Source organism: Lissotriton helveticus, chromosome 3_2 (assembly GCF_964261635.1).
Source record: "Lissotriton helveticus chromosome 3_2, aLisHel1.1, whole genome shotgun sequence".
Lineage (NCBI taxonomy): Eukaryota > Metazoa > Chordata > Amphibia > Caudata > Salamandridae > Lissotriton > Lissotriton helveticus.
In genome coordinates this window covers 506053239-506073900 of record NC_136062.1, presented here as the reverse complement: position 1 = coordinate 506073900, position 20662 = coordinate 506053239, and the positions used below count along the sequence as shown (strand labels likewise).

Here is a 20662-nt window from a genome sequence, read left to right as displayed (position 1 = left end):
ATCAATCCTGATTCGCGGGTCCTAGTTAAAAACTTCCAGCGGACAAAGAATGATCAGCCCCGTTGGACCGGCCCCTACATAGCCCTTTTGTCAATGAGATCAGCAGTGCAAGTGGAAGGAAAGAAGAACTGGATCCACGGCGTACACTGCAAGAGGGTCCCTTTGCCTCTGCCGTACGACCGGTGGGTCCAGGAGGGTATTGCTGACTCTGAGACTGAGACTGTGCCTCGTTTTCTGCCTTTCAGCGATGCACGTGTAAAAGGAACAAATTCTGAACGTGAAAGTGACAATCTTTTGCAAGAAGCCGTGCCACCCTCAATTCGATTGGACACTACCGAGCCTGAACTTTTATTCCAAGACCAGATGTTACCTGGAAAAAGCTGTTATAATCTGAGGCCGAGAACTATGGACAAATAACATTTCTTTTCTTTGTTATTTTTGAAAGTGCAGCTCTCTCATCTGAGAAACTTTTTTGATTTTTGTTTTTCGAACCACCGTCCGGGTTCAGCTGTAGGGTCGCGGGCGACAAGTCTTTGGAGTGCAAGCCGAAGACACAAGGTCGACGGTTCTGGTTGGTTCTTGGGCGTTTCCCTTGGACTGACAGGTGCATTCCTTAGCATGGAACACCCTACCTCCGCGAGCAGCAAAGTTAGAGGATGGAGTTTCTCGAGATGGAGAGACCTGCCAAAAAGATGGACTTCAAGGCCAAAATGTGTATAATGATGACCAAGGAACGTTTTTTGATATTATACATTTTCATGTTGCTTAGTGTAATGATGTTTTTAATAGGATATGTGTTATTTTCTTTTCCAGTGACATTTGCACCCACTACACAGCCCATACCTTCTTCTACTGTTTCCTCACATTCTTTTCACCCTCTACCTGAACATGAGTCCGTTAGAAGATCAGAGTTCGTCAATAACTCCTTCGTTCAGCTTTTGCACCAACACCAATTAGTAGTGAACACGACTAACTGTTGGGTGTTTGGTCTTATGCCTCATACTACTGATAAAGGTATCCCTTATCTGGTCCTGCCATTCAGTCATAATGGTTCTGTGTGGGCATACAGAACGATGTTCATCTATGCTTGTGAAGTCCACCCCCTACATTCTGTAAAGGATAATCCAAAGAATAGTGCTCTAGTTAAGGGTATAGTAGACATGATTAGAGGAACTACTTTCTATGAGACTATCCCGAAAGATGAGACACTAGCGTATACTGGATGGAACGTGACCGGATATGGAGCAAGTCTGAGTGAGAAGCAGCGAGCAAAGAGATCCTCTTCGATTAGGATTGTACCCCATCAGGGTCATCTATGTCTGCAAGGTAATGGCAAGAATCCAAGAGCTCAGTTAGGGAAGAGTACCTGCACTGAGACGTATGTTTTTGCGTCCCAGACTTCCCCTTCGTTCCTAGCAGCTAAGGGTACTTATTTCATCTGTTATGATAGAGCATTCACATGGTTGCCCCCTGACTTCTGGGGCACATGTTTTGTTTCATTCCTATTGCCTCCCACCTACACAGCTGCGGCAGGTTACCACAAGACAAGGGTAGTTAGAGGTGTCTTCAGTAAAGAAGACACTGCAGGACAAGAATTGGGAGACTTCCTGAAGGGTTTTCTGCCGTTTTGGGGACCTATGGTTAACAGTAGGAATATAAGGCAATTAATGAGGGTGGTTGAGTCCACCGTAGCTGAAACTGCCGGTGCCCTTAGTAACTTGACTGCTGAGCTCCAGTCGGATCGTCTTATGACTCTTCAGAACAGAGTTGCGTTAGATGTCATACTTGCAGACCGAGGTGGGGTATGTAAAGTGATCCAATCAAGTTGCTGTGTTTTCATTTTAGATAACGCTCCGACAGTGTACCAGGCCATTTCCAAACTGCATAAGATCTCCGAATCTATACACGTGGATAAAGGAGATTGGTCGTTGAACTGTTATCCGCCTGGGGATGGAAGATTCTGATGGTCATTGGGATGATTTTAGCCATTCTTTTCCTGTTCTGTCTGTGCGTACAGTGTGCTCCTGGTATATGTGGCCTCTGTGCTACATCGTGTATAAGGAAACCTGTATCGAGAGACGAGCTAAGTAATAGGATGATGCTACAGCAACATCTCAATGAATTTATGAATATAGACCTGGACTCAGATTAGCGTGAGTATAGGTTAATTGCCTATGTAAGGGCAAAAGGAGGGTCTGTGGTACTGAAATTCTGGACCCGTGTCATAAACATCGTCGTATCATGACGATTTTGGTATCAGTAGACCGAGAATGACGAGTATGCTATATACGAGTATTTTCGGCATATTCGAGTGACGAGATCACTATAAAATCAGAGATTCCCTTATGAACCCTCGGGTTCCATTTTGTGTACGGCAACCATTTTGTGGTTGCCCTCACATAGGCCGATGACTAAGGCTAAAACGAGTCTTAAGGACACGTACACTTTTGCTGACTTCTGTGTGACCTGGGCAAGCTGACTCCACTGCCCGAAGCCAAACCTGTTCGGCCAGCTTCTTTCCCAGTGGCCGATCGAGATTAGAGATCAAGCCACAACATGCCATAAACTCTTTATTATACACAACTATGTCTGATCTTACTCACACCTGTCTCTGTTCCTTTCTTTATGGCCTGCTTTACGATGAAGAGGTGCCCGTTTTTATTAGGGGTCCGTCCGATATCTGATGAAAAGTGTTGGACCTTGCCCGGTAATTGATTGTGGGCTGGACAAACTGAAATATGGGCTTGTCATCATGATTCTGCTTTTTCTTTGTCGTGAAAATATGTGAATGGTCATCTGTAAATAAGGAATGTTTGCCTGAAGCATAATATTTGGTATAAAAAGGATGACTAGCTTTGTAAAGTTGAGCAGTCTCCTGAGAATATACACCGTGCTGTACTTCTAGGATACCTGTTACTGGCTGCAGCCAATAAAATTGATCTTTGAAGTCACCACGAAGACTCTGCGTTTCTGTAGTCTGAGACAGGAGAACTCGAAGTCTTTGGGTGTGTCCCCTGGCACCGCTGGGTTCTTAAAAACCCAGTACTTCAACTGTCCAAGGGCATATTGGTACAACTAACTATAAAAAAAATATTTTGGAATGTTGGAAACAAGGAAGTAATGAACGAACAGGTGGAAAGGCTTTTGGAATCATGCTTTAAATACTCTGAACTAGAATCAGTAATAGAGCAATGGGAACACCTCACTGGGATGCTAACCAGGACGCAAAGTCAAACACAGTAAATTAAGAATTAAACTTGGAATGAATCAGACAGTGAAAACGATCATCATTTAAACCTGCCATATGCAATAATGAAACTGAAGAAAGAACAAAATAGGACTATTAGGTTAATGAAGAAACTAGGGGTAAAAGCAGAAAATTTGGGAAACTTGAAGCTATTAAATCAAAATTTGAAAAAGCTAATATGGGGTGAAAAAATAAAGCAAAACAGGCATTCTGGGCAAAAGTATTGCATGTCAGTAAGCAGAAGAATCCAAAGGACTTCCGGAAAATTATCAATGGACTTGCTAGACCCAACAAGCAAGTAGTCTCATCACCGTTAACCGAGCAGGAATGGGAGATTTTCCTAAGGAAACATCTAAATCAGGATACTATTCAGTTAATGCTACCGGAAATTCATGAGGGGGGCAAAAATGATAACGACTTGGATTCTGCATCTCAGCTTAACGACCTGGATACTCAAATACCCATAGAAAAAGAAGAGATAATCAAATTTATAAAAAAACAGAAGAACGGTGCTCCCGGACCAAATGGGATACCGTTTGCGCTGTTTAAAGAAAATCCAGAGCTATGGGCGACCATCCTAGAGAAATTATACACAGAAGTTGTCTTAACAGGAACTGTACCCAAGTCATGGCGAGGATCCCTAATAACTCCAATTTTAAAGAAAGGAAACTGGGCACTTGCAGAAAACTATAGGTTGATCACCTTACAAGACACGGATGTCAACTTTTTTGCTAGAATTCTGCTGACCAAACTAGCGGAATGGGTGACTGAAAACAAGAAATTGCCCTTAAATCAAACAGGTTTCATGCAAGGTTTAGGAACAACTACAAACATTCTGGTTCTCACACTACTTATTGACAAGTCAATCAGAAGGAAGCAACCTCTGTATTTATGCTTTATAGACTTCAAATCCGCATTTGATTGTGCCAATAGAAATTTACTTTGGAAAAAACTTGAGAGAATAAAAGTTCCACCTCCCCTTCTTAAGTTGATTCGCCTTTTGTATACAGACACATGGGTGAGTGTGAGGATGGGGGATGGCAGAACACTATCTAAGGAGATTGCAGCAAAAGAAGGCTTGAAACAAGGCTGTGTTTTAGCTCCCCTCCTTTTTGGAAGAGGTGTGGCGCCGCGGCCAGGGTGACTGACGCTGGAATCTGGGGACCACGGTTCGATCCCCGGCTCCGGCGGCAGGTCAGCCCAGCACCATGTGACTCTGGGCAATAGCTCGCTTAATCTTCCCGACGGCCCCCAGCGCCTAGAGACCTTTACGGGTGATTGTGCGCTTTACAAATGTGGACTTTACTTTTAATCTGTTTCTTGCCGATCTATCTGTAATATTGGACGATGAAAACGCGCACCCCCCGAAATTAGCTGATAAGCGTCTCACGAACTTGTATGCAGACGATGTCATACTTTTGAGTCATAGTAAAGTGGGACTACAACACCTAATTAGGCGGACTCACATGTACTCTAAGGAAAATGGGATGGTCATAAACGAGACAAAAACAAAGATCATGGTAGTAACTAAAAATAATGCAACAAGACACAAGAATAAATGGTTCTTGGACAAGACCGAGCTAGAACGAGTAGAGGTATACAAATACCTGGGTGTGTTATTTGATGCAAAGGGCAACTTCCAACCACAACAAAGGGACATCCAAAGAAAAACAAATGCGCTGACTGCTGCAGTCAGAATTGTCCAGAAGTCACTTTCCAGCTTAACCTATGGCCCTCTTCTGAGCATCATTGCTGCAAGACTCAAACCGACTATCACTTATGGTAGTGAAGCGGTAATGGGTAAGGATACTGAAACTCTGAATAAAATCATAACCAGAGCATATCGGGCCCTTTCTCGTCTTCCAACGAATGCATCCCCTGCTCAAATAAGGTTGGAGTTTGGACTAACAAATCAATACTATGCAAGGCAAGGCCACTTTATAAAAGTTTGGAATCAAATAAAATCTGATTACCAAAACGAAATATCACACCTGCTATGGAGAGAATTAAATAACGACTTGAACTCCACGGCATGGCTCTATCTTAGGGAAGCAATAAAGGATTTTGCGGTTAAGTCGATATGGGAAAATAACATACCAAGACATCGTTTAAGAAAATAATTAATAAAACTGCAAACCACCTATCCATTCTAAATTATAAAGCTACCCTTACTAAGAGAAAACACGCATGGGTGATAATAAACGGTTATAAAAAGAAGGAAATTCAACAATATCTGGTAACCCCATGGACGGAAAAAACAAACAGGTGCTCCTTAAAGCCAGATTTGGAATAATGCCAGGATTGTGTCACCGCCCACCTTGGGAGAGATCGGTAACTCGAACAGAATGTAGACTATGTAACAGTGGTCAGGAGGATATTCTTCCTCTTCTGTGTACTTGTCCTGAACTTTTGCAGGAGAGAAAAACAATGCTTACATTTCCTTTCAAGGCACGAGGCATAAGGTCATGCAGACAGGCCCTGATTAACTGCTTGCATTCAAATGATATTATATTAAATGCTACATTTGTAAAGTTTCTAATGATAGTTAACAGGAAACTAGGAGTTGTAACTATTTTAAATATTTAACTGACTATAAAGTCGATGCAATGATATTTTAACTGTTCTTATAAATGAATTTAGCTTTTATTGTTTTTCTTTTAGATGTGTATATTGTAAGATTTTAAATAATCAACACAATAAACTACTTTGTACTTGTACTTGTACTTGTACTTGCAGTAAGCATCTGGGCCCAGCGCCGGCTGCCACCATCGAATGGCCCCAAGCTCCAGCAGCTCATGGGGAATAGTGTGGAAACCCCACACTCTTCAAGAGTCACCCAGAAGCGAACTCCAGCCCGGGTAGCCTGCCTTCGAGTGGGTGAACTGCTACAATGCACAGCATGAGCACCGGCCGTGCCATCCAGCGGTTGAACACAACAAAGCACCACGAGTCCTGCTGAGAGACTGCCACCTCAGACAAAAGAGAAAGACACACTTCTCCCGATACAGCCTGGCTGTCCCAATGCCCGGGCAGCCATATGAGCTTCACACAGCCCTTCCCCCATGAGCAACTGAGGGCACAGTAAAGATGAAGCGGCAGCAGCGCTGGGAGAGCCAGTGCCCCTATACCTGTGGCAACAAAGCTGCTCCCAACGCGACCAACTGCCCTGGTGGAATGGTGCCAGGACAACCTTTAAAACCATAAGCAGGAGGACCATGCTGGGGCAACCCTCATCTGCCCACTATTGAACTAATCATGGCTGGTTTGGACTGAGAAACGGCCAACACTGTGAGGCAGCCCTGAGCAGGTGGAGCATCTGGGGGCCGATTGGGGTCGCCCTAGACCTGCGGGCGCCCCCACATGCCTCTCTACTTCAGAACAATTTCCAGCCTCGGCCAAGACGGCTGACACGACCGGGAAACACAATTGCACTGCAGTGCCACCTAGTGGCCAACTAGCTGTTGCGCATAGGAGAAAGGGAATACTTTCCAATGCGAAATGCCAACAGCCTCAACAGACCTGTCCTGACAAATGTAGCACGGTGACTACAGAGCCACTCCCCTACTACCAGCAACAGTCAGCTGGACCGGCAAGACAAGTACAACAAGGGATAAAAGAAAACCACAGTCCAGAAGTCAGCCCCGAAAGCCTCAGATGCACCGGGCAAAGCAAAGGAAATCACAGGCTGCAATGTCCCTGTTGGAACAGCCCCTTGCAGTACGACAAAAGGAATAGACTGATTACCCCCACAGAGAGAGCCCGAGGCTGCCTAGCCCCCAGAAGTCTAGAAGCCCAGCCTAAGTAGTAGAACCACAGCCAGTCAAGCTCCAAGCCACAGCCATAAAGACTTTGCTGCATGCTACAACCACCTTCATCAGCTCATCGGAGTGACAGGAAGTAAAAGTATTTTCATGACTGGTGCCTGCAGTCACGCTAAGCCAAAGAGACAGAGCATGGATCCCAACTCTACAGCAGAGAGGGGCCCAAGGCACTGCCAAATTGTTAAAAGGGGAGAAACTCTGAACGCCCACATGGCAAAGAACTAGAGAAATCCAAACTTATCACAGCTACAGATGCTGCCAAGAGTCGTCGGGAAGCTATCAACAGCACAAGAAAGACTGGTGCGAAGCATACAGCGCCAGTGCCTGCCCAACGCCGCCCAAAGCACTGCTGAACGCAGGTAGGAGAGCACCCACGTCTCCACCGCCCAAGCGAAGCCCCGCTGTGGGCCAAAGACCACACACAGTGTCCTCCCTCACACTGCCTCAAGACAGAGTTGGCTGCGACCCAAGACAGGCAAGAGAGGAGTCGCACAACCCACGTTGCAAGCTGCCACAACAACATGCGCTCCAACAAACGGCGACACGCGACCGGATGTCACGTCGCCCAGCAAGCAAGGAGCGCACCAGAGCAAAGGCAGAAGCCGGTGCCATGACAGCGCTGCCTCGAGATCCAAGTGCAATGCCCTCAAAGAAAGAAGAAAGTGACAGCCCTATCACCCCGAAAATCAGAGGAACACAGGTGGGCTGAATAGCCCAGATTTACACTGCTTGGTCATCTAGGGTTCATTGTGGTTTCAAGGGAGATTGCACGCCTGACGTCAAGGTAACTCATGGGATAAGACAGGGGTGCCTTTTAGCACCCCTTCTATTCTCACTCTATATAAACAATGTCGACTTTTGTCTGCAGAACCTTAAGGCCGATGCTCCAAAAGTAGGACCACGCGTCTCAACAGTGCTCCATTATGCTGACGATGCCGTCCTTATTTCAAGGACGGCAAACGATCTACAATGCCTGATTGAAAATTGTACCCACTTCATGACGGAAAAAGATGTAAAACTGAACCTAACCAAAACCTTCGTCATGACTTGTGGTAGAAAAGGAAAAAGGAATAAAAAGGACTCTGTGGATGGCATTGCGATAGAGAGAGTATCAAGCTTCACCTACTTGGGTTTACTTTGTAATGAAAATGGTACATGGGGCTGACATATTAAAATATCACATTTAAAATGTATACGTAGTATTGAAGGTATTTTTAGATTTGCTGGAAAGATAGGAAATAAACCAATAAGGGAAATACTCACCCTATACAGAAGTAAAGCAATCTCGACTGCATGCTATGGCGCAGCCTTATGGGGGAGAGCTAATACTGTAATCCTCCAAAAACAAGAGAATACGTTTTTAAAACGACTGCTAGCAGTCCCAAATTCTACATCTAACTGGCTAGCCCATAAAGAGTTGTCTGTTCCCTATATTAGTGATTTTATAAAAACTGCTGGTTTAATATTGTGGCATGGGATTTGGACACGGAAAGAAGCCTGGTTTACAAAGAGTATAATACTCGATTGCCTGGCTCTAGACAATAGCAGGAACATTCTGTGGCTTGAATATATTCAAACTTTAATAAGTAGCTGTGGAATAACCCTTGACTGTAAAGAACCTCTGTCTATCCAAGATTATAGTAAGAAAGAATTGAAAACAAATGTAATTGCCGCCATGGACTTAGTAAGGGAGGTTGAATCCGGTATAGAGTCAAAATATGGAGTTTTTATTATCGAAGAGACATAATATCGAGTAACAAATATAGAATAGACATAATATCGACTAGACAGAATATAGACTACCAAAATATCGACAAGAAAATTTTAATATTGAATAAAATGGACATAATATCGAATTAAAAATATAGAATGGACATAATATCGACTAGACAGAATATAGACAACAAAAATATTGAATTTAATATTAATTTTTTATTTTTGTGTAATATAATTCTGTAACGGGTTGTGGGTTTATAGGGGAATAGGGTGGGAAGTAATTTAATTATAATTAATTAAATATGGTATTTTATTTATTGGTATTTATTTAAAATTAATTGTCAATTAATTATTAATTGGTAATTAATTAAAATATAATTGGTAATTAATTTTAATTGATTAATTGATAAATATGTTAATTTTAGTAATTTATTTTCTGTAGCGGGTTGTGGGTTTATAGGGGAATAGGGTGGGAAGTAATTTTATTATAATTAATTAAATATGTTATTTTATTTATTGTTTTTTTTGGGAAATAATTGTGAATTAATTATTACTTTGTAAATAATTAAAATATAATTGGTAATTAATTTTAATTGATTAATTGATAAATATGTTAATTTTAGTAATTTGTTTTCAGTAGCGGGTTGTGGAGTATAGGGGAATAGGGTGGGAAGTAATTTAATTATAATTAATTAAATATGTTATTTTATTTATTGGTATTTATTTACAATAAATTGTTAATTATTATTAATTGGTAATTAGTTAAAATATAATTCGTAATTTATTGTAATTGATGAATTGATAAATATGTTACTTTTATTACATTCTTTTCTGTAGTGGGTTTTGTGTTCATAGGGGAATAGCTTGGGAAGTAATTTAGTAGTAGGTAATTACATTTTTTAAATATTTTTATTTGTGTCTAATTTTTAATTATTTTTATATTGTAAATTAATTTATTGGTAATTGGTAAATAATTAGTAGGTAATTTGTATTATTGGTTAATTTTTATTTGTAGCTTTGATTAATTAATATATTTTATAAAATTGTAAAATATTTTAATTAATTTGTAATTGGTATTAATATTTGTGTTAATATATCATATATTTCATATATTTATATATGAAGTATTTACTTTCCCTACTATGGCACACACTAGAGTGGGAATAGTAATTTTTACCCCTATGCTATCCAACGCTTTCCCTACTGTTGCGCTCACTGGAGTGGGAATAGTAATTTTTACCCCTACGCTATCCAACGACAGTTGCGCTCTCTGGAGTGGGAATAGTCATTTTCACCCCTACGCTATCCAACGCTTTCCCTACTGTTGCACTCTCTGGAGTTGGAATAGTAATTTTTATCCCTACACTATCCAACGCTTTCCCTACTGTTGCGCTCTCTGGAGTTGGAATAGTAATTTTCACCCCTACGCTATCCAACGCTTTCCCTACTGTTGCACTCACTGGAGTGGGAATAGTAATTTTTATCCCTACGCTATCCAACGCTTTCCCTACTGTTGCACTCTCTGGAGTAGGAATAGTAATTTTTACCTCTACGCTATCCAATGCTTTCCTTACTGTTGCGCTCACTGGAGTGGGAATAGTAATTTTTACCCCTACGCTATCCAACGCTTTCCCTACTGTTGCACTCTCTGGAGTTGGAATAGTATTTTTTATCCCTACGCTATCCAACGCTTTCCCTACTGTTGCGCTCTCTTGAGTTGGAATAGTAATTTTTACCCCTACGCTATCCAACGCTTTCCCTAATGTTGCAGTCACTGGAGTGGGAATAGTAATTTTTATCACTACGCTATCCAACGCTTTCCCTACTGTTGCACTCTCTGGAGAAGGAATAGTAATTTTTACCCCTACGCTATCCAACTCTTTCTCTACTGTTGCACTCTCTGGAGTGGGAATAGTTATTTTTACCCCTATGCTATCCAATGCTTTCCCTACTGTTGCGCTCTCTGGAGTGGGAATATTAATTTTTACCCCTATGCTATCCAACGCTTTCCCTACTGTTGCACCCTCTGGAGTGGGAATAGTAAATTTAATCCTCTCGCTATCCTACGGAAAAAATTTTGTATATGTTTTGTTAATAATATGTATATATATATGTTTTACAATTATTATTATTTTTTTTAAGTTACATTAATTATTTATTAATTTTAAGTTTATTTAAGTATTTTAAGTATGTTTAAATTAATTATATTTATTATTATATTATTTTTAAATTACTTTTAAGATATTTAAAAAATTTGATATATTGACTGTCTATATTTTTTCCTATCGATATTTTGGAGTCAATATTTTTGTACTTACCTGTTTGTAGATAGGAAGTCGATATTCTGGCATTCTATATTTTTACCTCAATATTTCGTCAAGTCGATATTTTGACTGTCAATATTCTATCAGTGATCCGTTGAACCCAATGTAAAAGAAAGAATCATTTCTTATCAAGAGCGTCCGCTCTTTATGGGCATACAGCCCTATCTTATCACAGTAAGAAATGTACATCATAGATTCCTTCTGACTAGATTAAGATTTGGTACCCTACTTTATCTGGTCGCATTTCCTAAGATTAGGAGAAAGTATTATGTCTTCCCAAATTGTCCTTGTGATGAAAAATCTCCCCAAACCACACTGCACTTTTTACTTTTTTGTGAATTTTATAGGGATATTCGTAAATTTGCCTTGAAACCTTTATTTTTGGCAAACAAATGTTATTTTTATAAATAAGCTTTTAATTATATATGTAGTTTGAAGGATGAAAAGATTATGAATGCTGCATGTACTTTTATCCAATTGTCTATTGAGAAAAGAAAGACTTATTCCCATTTGGAGGTCCTAACCTATGAAAATCATGAGATTTAATGTTGGACAATATAACGCACAATATTTTAAACGTGTGATATTAAAAAGACCCACGTATTTTAATCGCTCGTGATGATTAATGGATTTATAAGATTCTATTGAAATCATATTAAATCACCCCTCTGGACTTTTTTGTCAAATATGTACTGTATTTGTAAATAGATGCGACTGTGTAAATCTTGTATTTTTAATTGACTTTTTTAGTATACTTTTATGGTCATGTGAAATGTTCAGAATAAAGCCCCTGACACACCAGACAGCCACCAAGGCGGAGCGACGTCCCAGGGTACAGCCTCACAGATGAACCGAACATAAGCCGCAGCAAGCGCAGACCGCGTGTCATCCCAATGCTTCCCCAGGTGACCGTCCATACCCGAGCGTCGGCAGTCTAACTCAATCGGCATCCGTGCTCCTGTCTGCAGATGCCACGGGTGAAGATCAGCCCTGAGTGCCCGCCCTCACACCGCCTCAAGATGGAGTCGGCAGTTGCCACAAAACAGGCAAGAGAGGATCCATACACTCTACGTGTCAAGCCGCCATCAGAGATCAACCTCAACAAAGCGGAGACACCTGGCTGCTAAGTCACTCCGGACATCAAAACTCCCCCAGCAAGTCACCACCACCTGTCACACGACTCACCACATGGCTGGCAACCGCCGTCACGCGAGCCATCAGCACATGTGTCAAACACCACTCCCCGAGTACCGATGGACTGGAGTCCGACACCGTTGCCACACCAGCCGACTAAAAGAAATCAGAAGCCACCTGTGAACCTGGCCTACAACGGAATCGCAGCAGCGAGTGCAAGTCTTGGCCCAGACTCATTCACCTGTGAGGGTCATGCATGTGACGAAGTAACGGCTCCTCAGCGGTCCTGCAGCTTCCCCCAGATGGCACACAAGCAGCCCCAGCACAGCCCTCCCTCAGTCCCGCAGCGACCCCGAGGACGGGCCTCCCCATGCGGGAGAGTGAGCAGAGACATTGCTCCACCTACAGGTTACCCTGTCACTGCCAAGCAGTTCAACATGGACGGTTGGTCCAGCAACACCTCTGTGAATTTTCACTTGGGACTCCATCCATGGTCATGACACAACCCACTAAAAGGAACTGTTAGAACCCACCACAGACCATCACCGACGTCCACAAAGTGGATGCTATGCAAGAAATGTCATTGTCAGCTTACCAACGGTATTCAGCGGACGTCTCTAAGCCAGCGGTCGTGTCCTGAGCCCCTCAGGTTAAACTACGGGTGCCCGTCGAGAAGGTTCTGCTGCAAGCAAAGTCAACAGCCCATGTCTGATGTCGTCCTGCCACCTCACCCTAGAGACTGATGGACCCTGTGGTATTTAGTTAACTGTTTATTTTTCCCCCACAGATTGGACTAACACTTTGTTTGTTCCTTAATAAAGTTGGGGAGGAATGTAGTGTCCTGTGGGACACGGTCTAGTGTCCCGCAGGAAGCTGTCATCCCAGCCACTCCCTTGAGGGCTGGACACACTGCACCCCCACACCCATCCATCACGGGTGCCATGAGAGACGTGGCCCGTCAATAAAAGGGCCCGGGTGCATGTGCTCTTGGACAGTTACTGATGTACATTCCCTGGTGTCTGTGTCAATCTTTTACGTAATGTGGGCCAGATGCCCAACACCACATCCCCTACATGTGACCCCCAGGGGGTCCCCGTGGGTCGAAGATCCTTGGGTGCAGCCTGCACCCCTCTCCCACCGTTGTACCTCCAGTCCAGGGAGAGTCGAGGCAGCTCGGCTCGGGGAGGCAGAGGAGAGGCCTCATGTCGAGTTCCCGCTCGCGGGGAGGAGAGTCATCATCCTCACCAGGCTCCGGGGAGGCCCGTGCAGCACCCTTCATGCCCTGGAGGGGTCCAGCAGGTCCAGCCACAGCCGAGCGTAATCCTCAAAGATCGCAGGAGTGTCTGGAGGAAACGCACAGCAGCAGACGTTATATTTATCAGGCTGTTTCTCATGTTAGATAGGTTTCTTGGTGGGCCTGCAGCGGAGCTGCTTAAGGTGCGTCTGCAGTCGCCGCCATCTTAGCCACGCCCCTTCATCCGGGGTCCAGTCTCAGATATAACATCAGAGTTAAGGTCCAGAATAAGTTCGTTAAGAGAGGAGAGCTGATCAAGTATTGAGCTGATCAAGTATTAATAAAAGACCATATATCATAAAGATATGACTGGACATGAGGGGAGGAAGAGAGGTGGAATCTTTTCAACATTCAGATCTGATTCCCTCAGGGTTGATACAACTCCTTCACAGGCCCATAGAGGGAGGGATGGAGATTACACACAGAGGCATGTTAAGCAATTTGGGACAAAATGGCCCGCTGTCACTGACAGTTTCCATCAAATACCTCTCTCATCATTGATAATAATGGTCTATTCTGCAGAACTTGAGTCTGGGGTCTGAGTCTACTTAGAATGCAGAAACTCTGAGTATAAACTTCATTTTTTGTATCCACAGTGCAGGCTCGCCAATAGAGAAGGTCTTTGAAACCGGTTTGAAGAACAAAAAGCCATGTTTGTATGAGGGCACAAAAAAATGGGAGTACCAGAGCCGCAAGGGCCAGATCGGTAAGTGAGTGACTGACTTGGGTCCTGAGGTAGTATCCAGGAAGTGAGAAAGAGTGAAGAGTCTGTGTACTTACACAGGATGTCACAAAGTACAAGAAATAACAAGCAATCAAGAGCCAGGAAGAAGCCTGGTGAGGCACAATTTACTTCCATACTGTGGTATTCCATGACTTGATGTCATTTGGAATTACTCCATGTCATTTAGAATCACCCTGTGTTATGTAGAATGTTTTGCCTTGACTTTTACTGTTTGCTGTGGAGTTGAAGCTGTGAAGACCTATCTTACTACCTGTGGTTGTAAAGCTGTTTCTCTGGAATAAATCTTCTTGGAACCTACATCTTGTGTAATGAACTTACTACACAATTACTGGCGACGAGGGTGGGATCCAGATTTCAGAAGGAAACAGCGTTCACTTCTTTTTCTGTTGGATTGGTCACATTTTCATTTTTTTTTTTCTCTCAACTTAAAGAAAACCTTGCTTCTTCAGTTGCGTGAATTCTCTTTTTGCAGCTTTCCAAAGAAACCTGTTTTTCCAAAAATGTGGACAAACGTAAGTTTTCTCATTGACTACTTTAAAATTTAAATCGCCAATTACTTGATATTTATTGCCTCTCCGACCGCATTCATCGAGCGGTGTTTTTCCAGGCATTACGAATTTCAAATTAAATATTTCAGACCTTATTCATTTTTCAGTGAGAGCGTTTACCACTAGTTGTTTACATTTAAAGGAACTCACCTCGAGCGCCTTGCAGTTCGTTTACTCTCTGAGGCATTGCTCGAGCTTCCTGCAGTTCGCTCTACCGTCATTGTTTACACGGAGTTGCACTCTGGGATACACGTGTCATTGCGCACGTCATCGCGCATTGCTGATGCTCTTGGCGGCCATTTTGGTAAAGGCTGAAGCCCAATCTTCGTGTTGGTTCTGAATCATCTGCAAAGGTTTATTTCTGCTACAACTTGCAATTTACACGGCGATTTAAAGAGAGATAAACAGCGATTTTAAGAGAGAAAAACGGCGGTTTCAAGACAGAAAAACTTCATTTCAGCAAATCAATAACTACGGTGATTTGCACACCAATTACATTAATATTCTTACTTTTCAGGTTTCATATTTACTTTATTGCCTATATTGTTTGTTCTAATCCTTATTTACAAATGTCTAATATTGCTGCACCTCCTCATTTTCTTCAAGTTCCAGGTGATCCTTCTATAGAATGGGATCTTTGGTACCCTATGTTTATTGCATATGTAGAAGTATTAGAAAAAGATGGTTGTTCTGCTAAAAGAAAACTTGCTCTTTTGAGACATTGCCTTGGGGGTGCTGGAATTAAAGAATTTGACAACTTACCACCCTTAGAAGATGCTGGTGATATGGATGTTTTTGATAAAGCTGCCAAACAAATGAAGATTCGTTTTGGTAGAAGAATAAATACTGTAATGGAAAGATTCAGATTTTATTCTCGTGAGCAGAAACCTGATGAAACAATTGAGGATTACGTTGCAGCATTACGTTCACTTGCTTGCACCTGTGCCTTTGAGACTATATCTTACGAACAAGTTCTTAGGGATCAAATAATGATGAAGACTAAAAGCAAAAAGATCCAAGAAAGACTATAGTTAGGAACTGAAACCACCTTATCTGCGGTAGTGAACATAGCTAAAGGCATAGAACACTCAGAAATATTTGTGTCTGAAATAAGGGCGAAAAATCAGAAAACACATGTTCCTGATATTGAAGTAGCTATTGTTAAAAATCAACCTACTTCAAGTTTTTCCAGTAGTAAAACTAATTTTAAAAAAGAATACGTAAAGAATGCCAATGATAATAGGAATTTTGTCAAAAAGAACACAATACTTTGCTATAGATGTGGTAGTTCCAACCATGTGGGTAATTACAAAGGGTGTCCTGCCTGGGATAAAATCTGCGTAAAGTGCAAGAAAAAAGGGCATTTTGGTAACGTTTGCAGATCAGGTCAAAGAATCAACTATATATCTCCTGAAGAAGAGGAGGTTCTTAATAGTTTGAACTGTATACTTTCTGTTGATGAATGTGTTCAATAAAAATTTCCTTCTTGTACTATTCTTATGGATGGTAAACCCATTGAAGTCTTTGTTGATTCTTGTGCATGGTACACCATTATTGGCAAGAATGTCTTTGAACAATTGTGGAATCAAAGAGAATTATTAAGCCCAGACATTTATCCTGGTGGTTACACAAGACAAAAGATCGCTTTAGAAGGTTTTTTTTGGGCTAAGCTATACTTTAAGAATTGGGATATCGAAGGAAAAGTTTATGTATCTACTAAAGGGGTATCCATTCTTGGTTGGCCTCATCAACGTGGCTTGGGAATCAAATTAGATCCTAATGCTAACCCTCCAGTTTATGTTGATGAACCTCGTTCTCAGAAGTCAATCACTGATTCCATGGTGAACCTAACACTAGATGTATCCAACAGTAGTTTCACTAAATTAGAACTCGAGAAATTTCCTGACATTTTTAACGATGAGTTAGGAAAGTATGCTGATTTTAAACACAAAATTATCTTAAATGATAACGCTTTGCCTGTTAGACACAGAGTAAGAAATGTTCCTCTAGCCTACAGACCTAAATTGAAAGAAATCTTAGATGACTTAGTCAAAAGGAACATAATTGAGCCTATAGAATCCTCCCCTTGGGTTTCGCCCATTGTAATTTCTCTTAAAAGCTCAGGCGAACTTCGTTTATGTGCGGATCTTCGCAGCCTTAACAAAGAAATATGGATAGACAAACACCCTTTACCAAACATACACAAACTTATTTCTGCACTGTCAGGCGCTACTGTCTTTTCTTCCATTGATTTAGCCAGTGCCTACCACCAGGTGGAGTTACATGAAGACTCCAGGAAGTTGACTGCATTCGTTACTCCAGAAGGGATGTTCCAATACCTGCGCATGCCTTTTGGTTTAGCGAGTGCAGCCTCCGTTTTTCAGCGTCTTATGAAAGAATTATTAATGGAATGTAAAGGGGCCATAGCCTTCCAGGATGACATTTTGATTTTTGGGAAAGACTGCATTGAACATGATAAGAATTTGTTTTCTGTTTTGGAGAAAATTAGATCCAAGGGCCTTACATTAAAGTTCACTAAATGTAAATTTAGACAGGAAAAAGTTGAGTATCTTGGTCATGAAATTTCGAGCAATGGTATCAAACCAAAGATCAATCATGTTCAGAGTATTGTGAATGCATCTGCACCTAAATCTAAAGAACAATTGCTTTCCTTTTTAGGCTTGACTGAATTCTATGGCAAATTTGTAAAAAACTACTCAGACATTGTGCATCCTTTAAGGATTTTACTAAAAAAGAATGCCAAATTTGAGTGGAACAAAGAGCAACAAGATTCTTTTGAAATTCTGAAGCATAAAATTGTTGAGGCTCCATTTTTGAAACCGTATTGCGTAGGTAAGGAATGCATTGTCTATGTTGACGCTAGCAATGTTGGTTTAGGCGCTGTATTAATGCAAAAAGACAGATCTGGTGAGTTTGTAGTGTCATATGCCTCTAGAGCTCCACGTGACGCTGAAAAGAATTACTCAACTATTGAGAGGGAGCTACTTGCTTGTACTTGGGCATCTCAGCACTTTAGGCAATTTTTGTGGGGAACCAAATTTTCTCTAAGAACCGATCACAAACCATTGATTACCATGTTATCTGCTGGTGGTGGAAGAGTACTCACTGCTCGTTTAGCAAGGCTAGCGGCCAAGTTACAAGAATATCGTTGTGAGGTCGTGTATGTTCCAGGACGTTTGAACGTTCATGCAGACTGTATGTCACGTTTTCCTGCAAGTGTAACTGTTGGTAAAAGTGTTGATTGCAATGTTGCATATTCATTTGCAGATGTCAATGTAATCCTGAGTCAAGAGGGTTCTTTTGTCTTTTCTGAGAAAGACTGGTTAGAAGCTATGAGGAATGATCATGTCTTGAACCAGGTTAAGGAGTTCTTGATTAAAGGTTGGCCTGAAGAGAGAAAACTTTCCGGTGAGTTGTCATCATTCTACAAAGTTAGGGATGAATTGATGTTGTCACAGGACATTATTGTTCGATCTGATAAAATTATTCCTCCTTTGAAGCTAAGAGAAATTATTTGCAAATTAGCACACGAGGGACACATGGGGATGTCCACTACTAAAAGGAGGATTAGGGAACACTACTGGTGGCCTGGTGTCGATGCTATGGTAGATAATTGGGTCAGGAATTGCTCTCCTTGCTCACTGAGCGACAAGTCTGTAAAGAGTGTGTCTGTTGACACAACCCCCATTGAATATGCTAACGGTCCTTGGCGTAGACTAGCCATTGACATTAGTGGACCTTTTAGCTACCAGTCTGGAAAAGAATTGTTTGCTTTGGTTCTTATTGATTACTTCTCTAAATGGCCTGAACTGAAGATTGTTCAGAGAACTTCCTCTGAACATGTCATTGAATTTCTTGATGACATTTTTGCTAGAGAGGGTCTACCAGAAGAACTTGTTTCGGACAATGGTCCACAGTTCATTAGTAAGGAATTTGAAGATTTCCTCAGTAATTGTGGAATTATACACAAAAGAATTTCAAATTACTTTCCACAAGCAAATGGCCAAGTCGAGAGGTTCAACAGGGTCATCAAGGAATCTTGCCAGTTGGCTGTGAAAAGTGGTTTAAAGTGGAAGAAAGCTCTTCAGGCGACCTTGTTGACCTATCGTTTGTCTCCTAATTCAGTGACCGGTTTGTCTCCATTTGAATTATTACGTGGTAGGAAACCAGGTACTAGGCTCTTGCCTTGGTGGCTAAGAGGTAACTCTTCTTACGAGGTAGATTTTAAAGAGTTGAAGGACAAAATTGGCAAGTACCAGGAAAGAATGATTCAACATTCTGAAAGGAGAAAATACAATACTTGCAGAATTAAAATTGGTGACTTTGTTCGAGTAAAGTTAGGCGGACTATTACACAGGAAAGTTTCTAAATGGTCTGATCCCGTCAAGGTCATTGAGATTTTTAGCAAAGCTGTCAGAGTGGAAGGGGGTAAAATATGGAATTTGAGGAGAATTTCTTTATGCAAGACCACTACTACTATTGTCCCTCCCACTCAAAGGACCACTTTCTCAGAGAAGTCCTACTTAGACCATGTCTCTAATGGATTTCCTGGTACACATGAGGTATATGACAATCTAGAGAATGAGTTTGTAAATAGTTCTGACGTTGGGACCCATTCTGACATTTTACCTAACTCTTCTGTTGAAATTGATAATCTTTCACTGAATGTTGACTGCGAAAAAACTTCCTTAAGACGCAGTGAGCGTATCAAATGTGTTCCTTCAAAGTTCAAGGATTATGTTAGATCTTAATTATCAATCAATCTTTCTTTCATTTTTTTTTATATTGTTTTTTTTTATTTATTATTTTTTTTATTTTTTTATTTTTAAAGGGGGGAGGTGTGTGGTATTCCATGACTTGATGTCATTTGGAATTACTCCATGTCATTTAGAATCACCCTGTGTTATGTAGAATGTTTTGCCTTGACTTTTACTGTTTGCTGTGGAGTTGAAGCTGTGAAGACCTATCTTACTACCTGTGGTTGTAAAGCTGTTTCTCTGGAATAAATCTTCTTGGAACCTACATCTTGTGTAATGAACTTACTACACAATTGTTCTGATTTTTCGGACTTACCTGCTAGGATCTGATGCGTTTCTTACCTGTGCACTGCACTGACGCATCCCTTTTTTGAAAACAATATGGTTGTGGTCTGGAGCTGTAGGGACACTGGAACAAGCTGGGCTCGTCTCCTCTGCAGTCCACATTGGACATAACAGGAGGCTTGTACCTGAAGGCTCCAAAGACAGAGCCTCCAGGCGCTGAGATTGGCGCTCCGCACCCCACCGCACCCCACCTGTCTGCAGACCACAGCGGCATCGCTCATATCCCAAAACACGTCACAAACTGTACCTTCAATAAAGTTTATCTTAACCAGCACAACCCCAGCACAGGGATCCGCAGCATTAGAGAGGCGAACAGCATGTGTGTCAACTGCAAAGAAACAGAGAGAAATGAAAGTTTACTTAGTTATCAGAACATAATTGTAATAATTAAGAACCCCGCCCAGCAGCACAGTCTCCTCATATGAATCTCACCCAATCACAGGGAGGCAAGGAGGAGAGTGAGAGAGAGAGAGAGAGAGAGAGAGAGAGAGAGAGAGAGAGGCGGGAGTGAGAGAGAGGGAGAGAGAGAAGAGAGAGAGGAGAGAGAGAGAGAAAGGGTGAATAACAGTGAGCAGGAGAGGGGGGGAACAGCCTTTACAACGCGTGATTTTACACCGCATGCCGTTACAACGCGGTTGGAGGGCGCTGCAGGACAAGGAATATTTTAATTTACTATCCAACACCTTCCCTACTGTACGTAGGCTGGTGTT

At 41.7% G+C, this 20662-nt stretch overlaps 1 protein-coding gene across 1 annotated transcript in view; it reads right to left on the bottom strand.

Moving 5' to 3' along the window:
• Positions 1–20105, bottom strand: part of LOC144826186 (scavenger receptor cysteine-rich type 1 protein M130-like) — a 78526-nt gene extending 58421 nt beyond the window's left edge. Inside the window, exon 1 of the mRNA XM_078684578.1 lies at positions 19950–20105. Within this exon, the coding sequence (XP_078540704.1) occupies positions 19950–20061 (112 nt within the window). The 5' untranslated portion in view covers positions 20062–20105. The remainder of the gene's footprint in view (positions 1–19949) is intronic.
• Between the last annotated feature and the right edge of the window lie 557 nt (positions 20106–20662).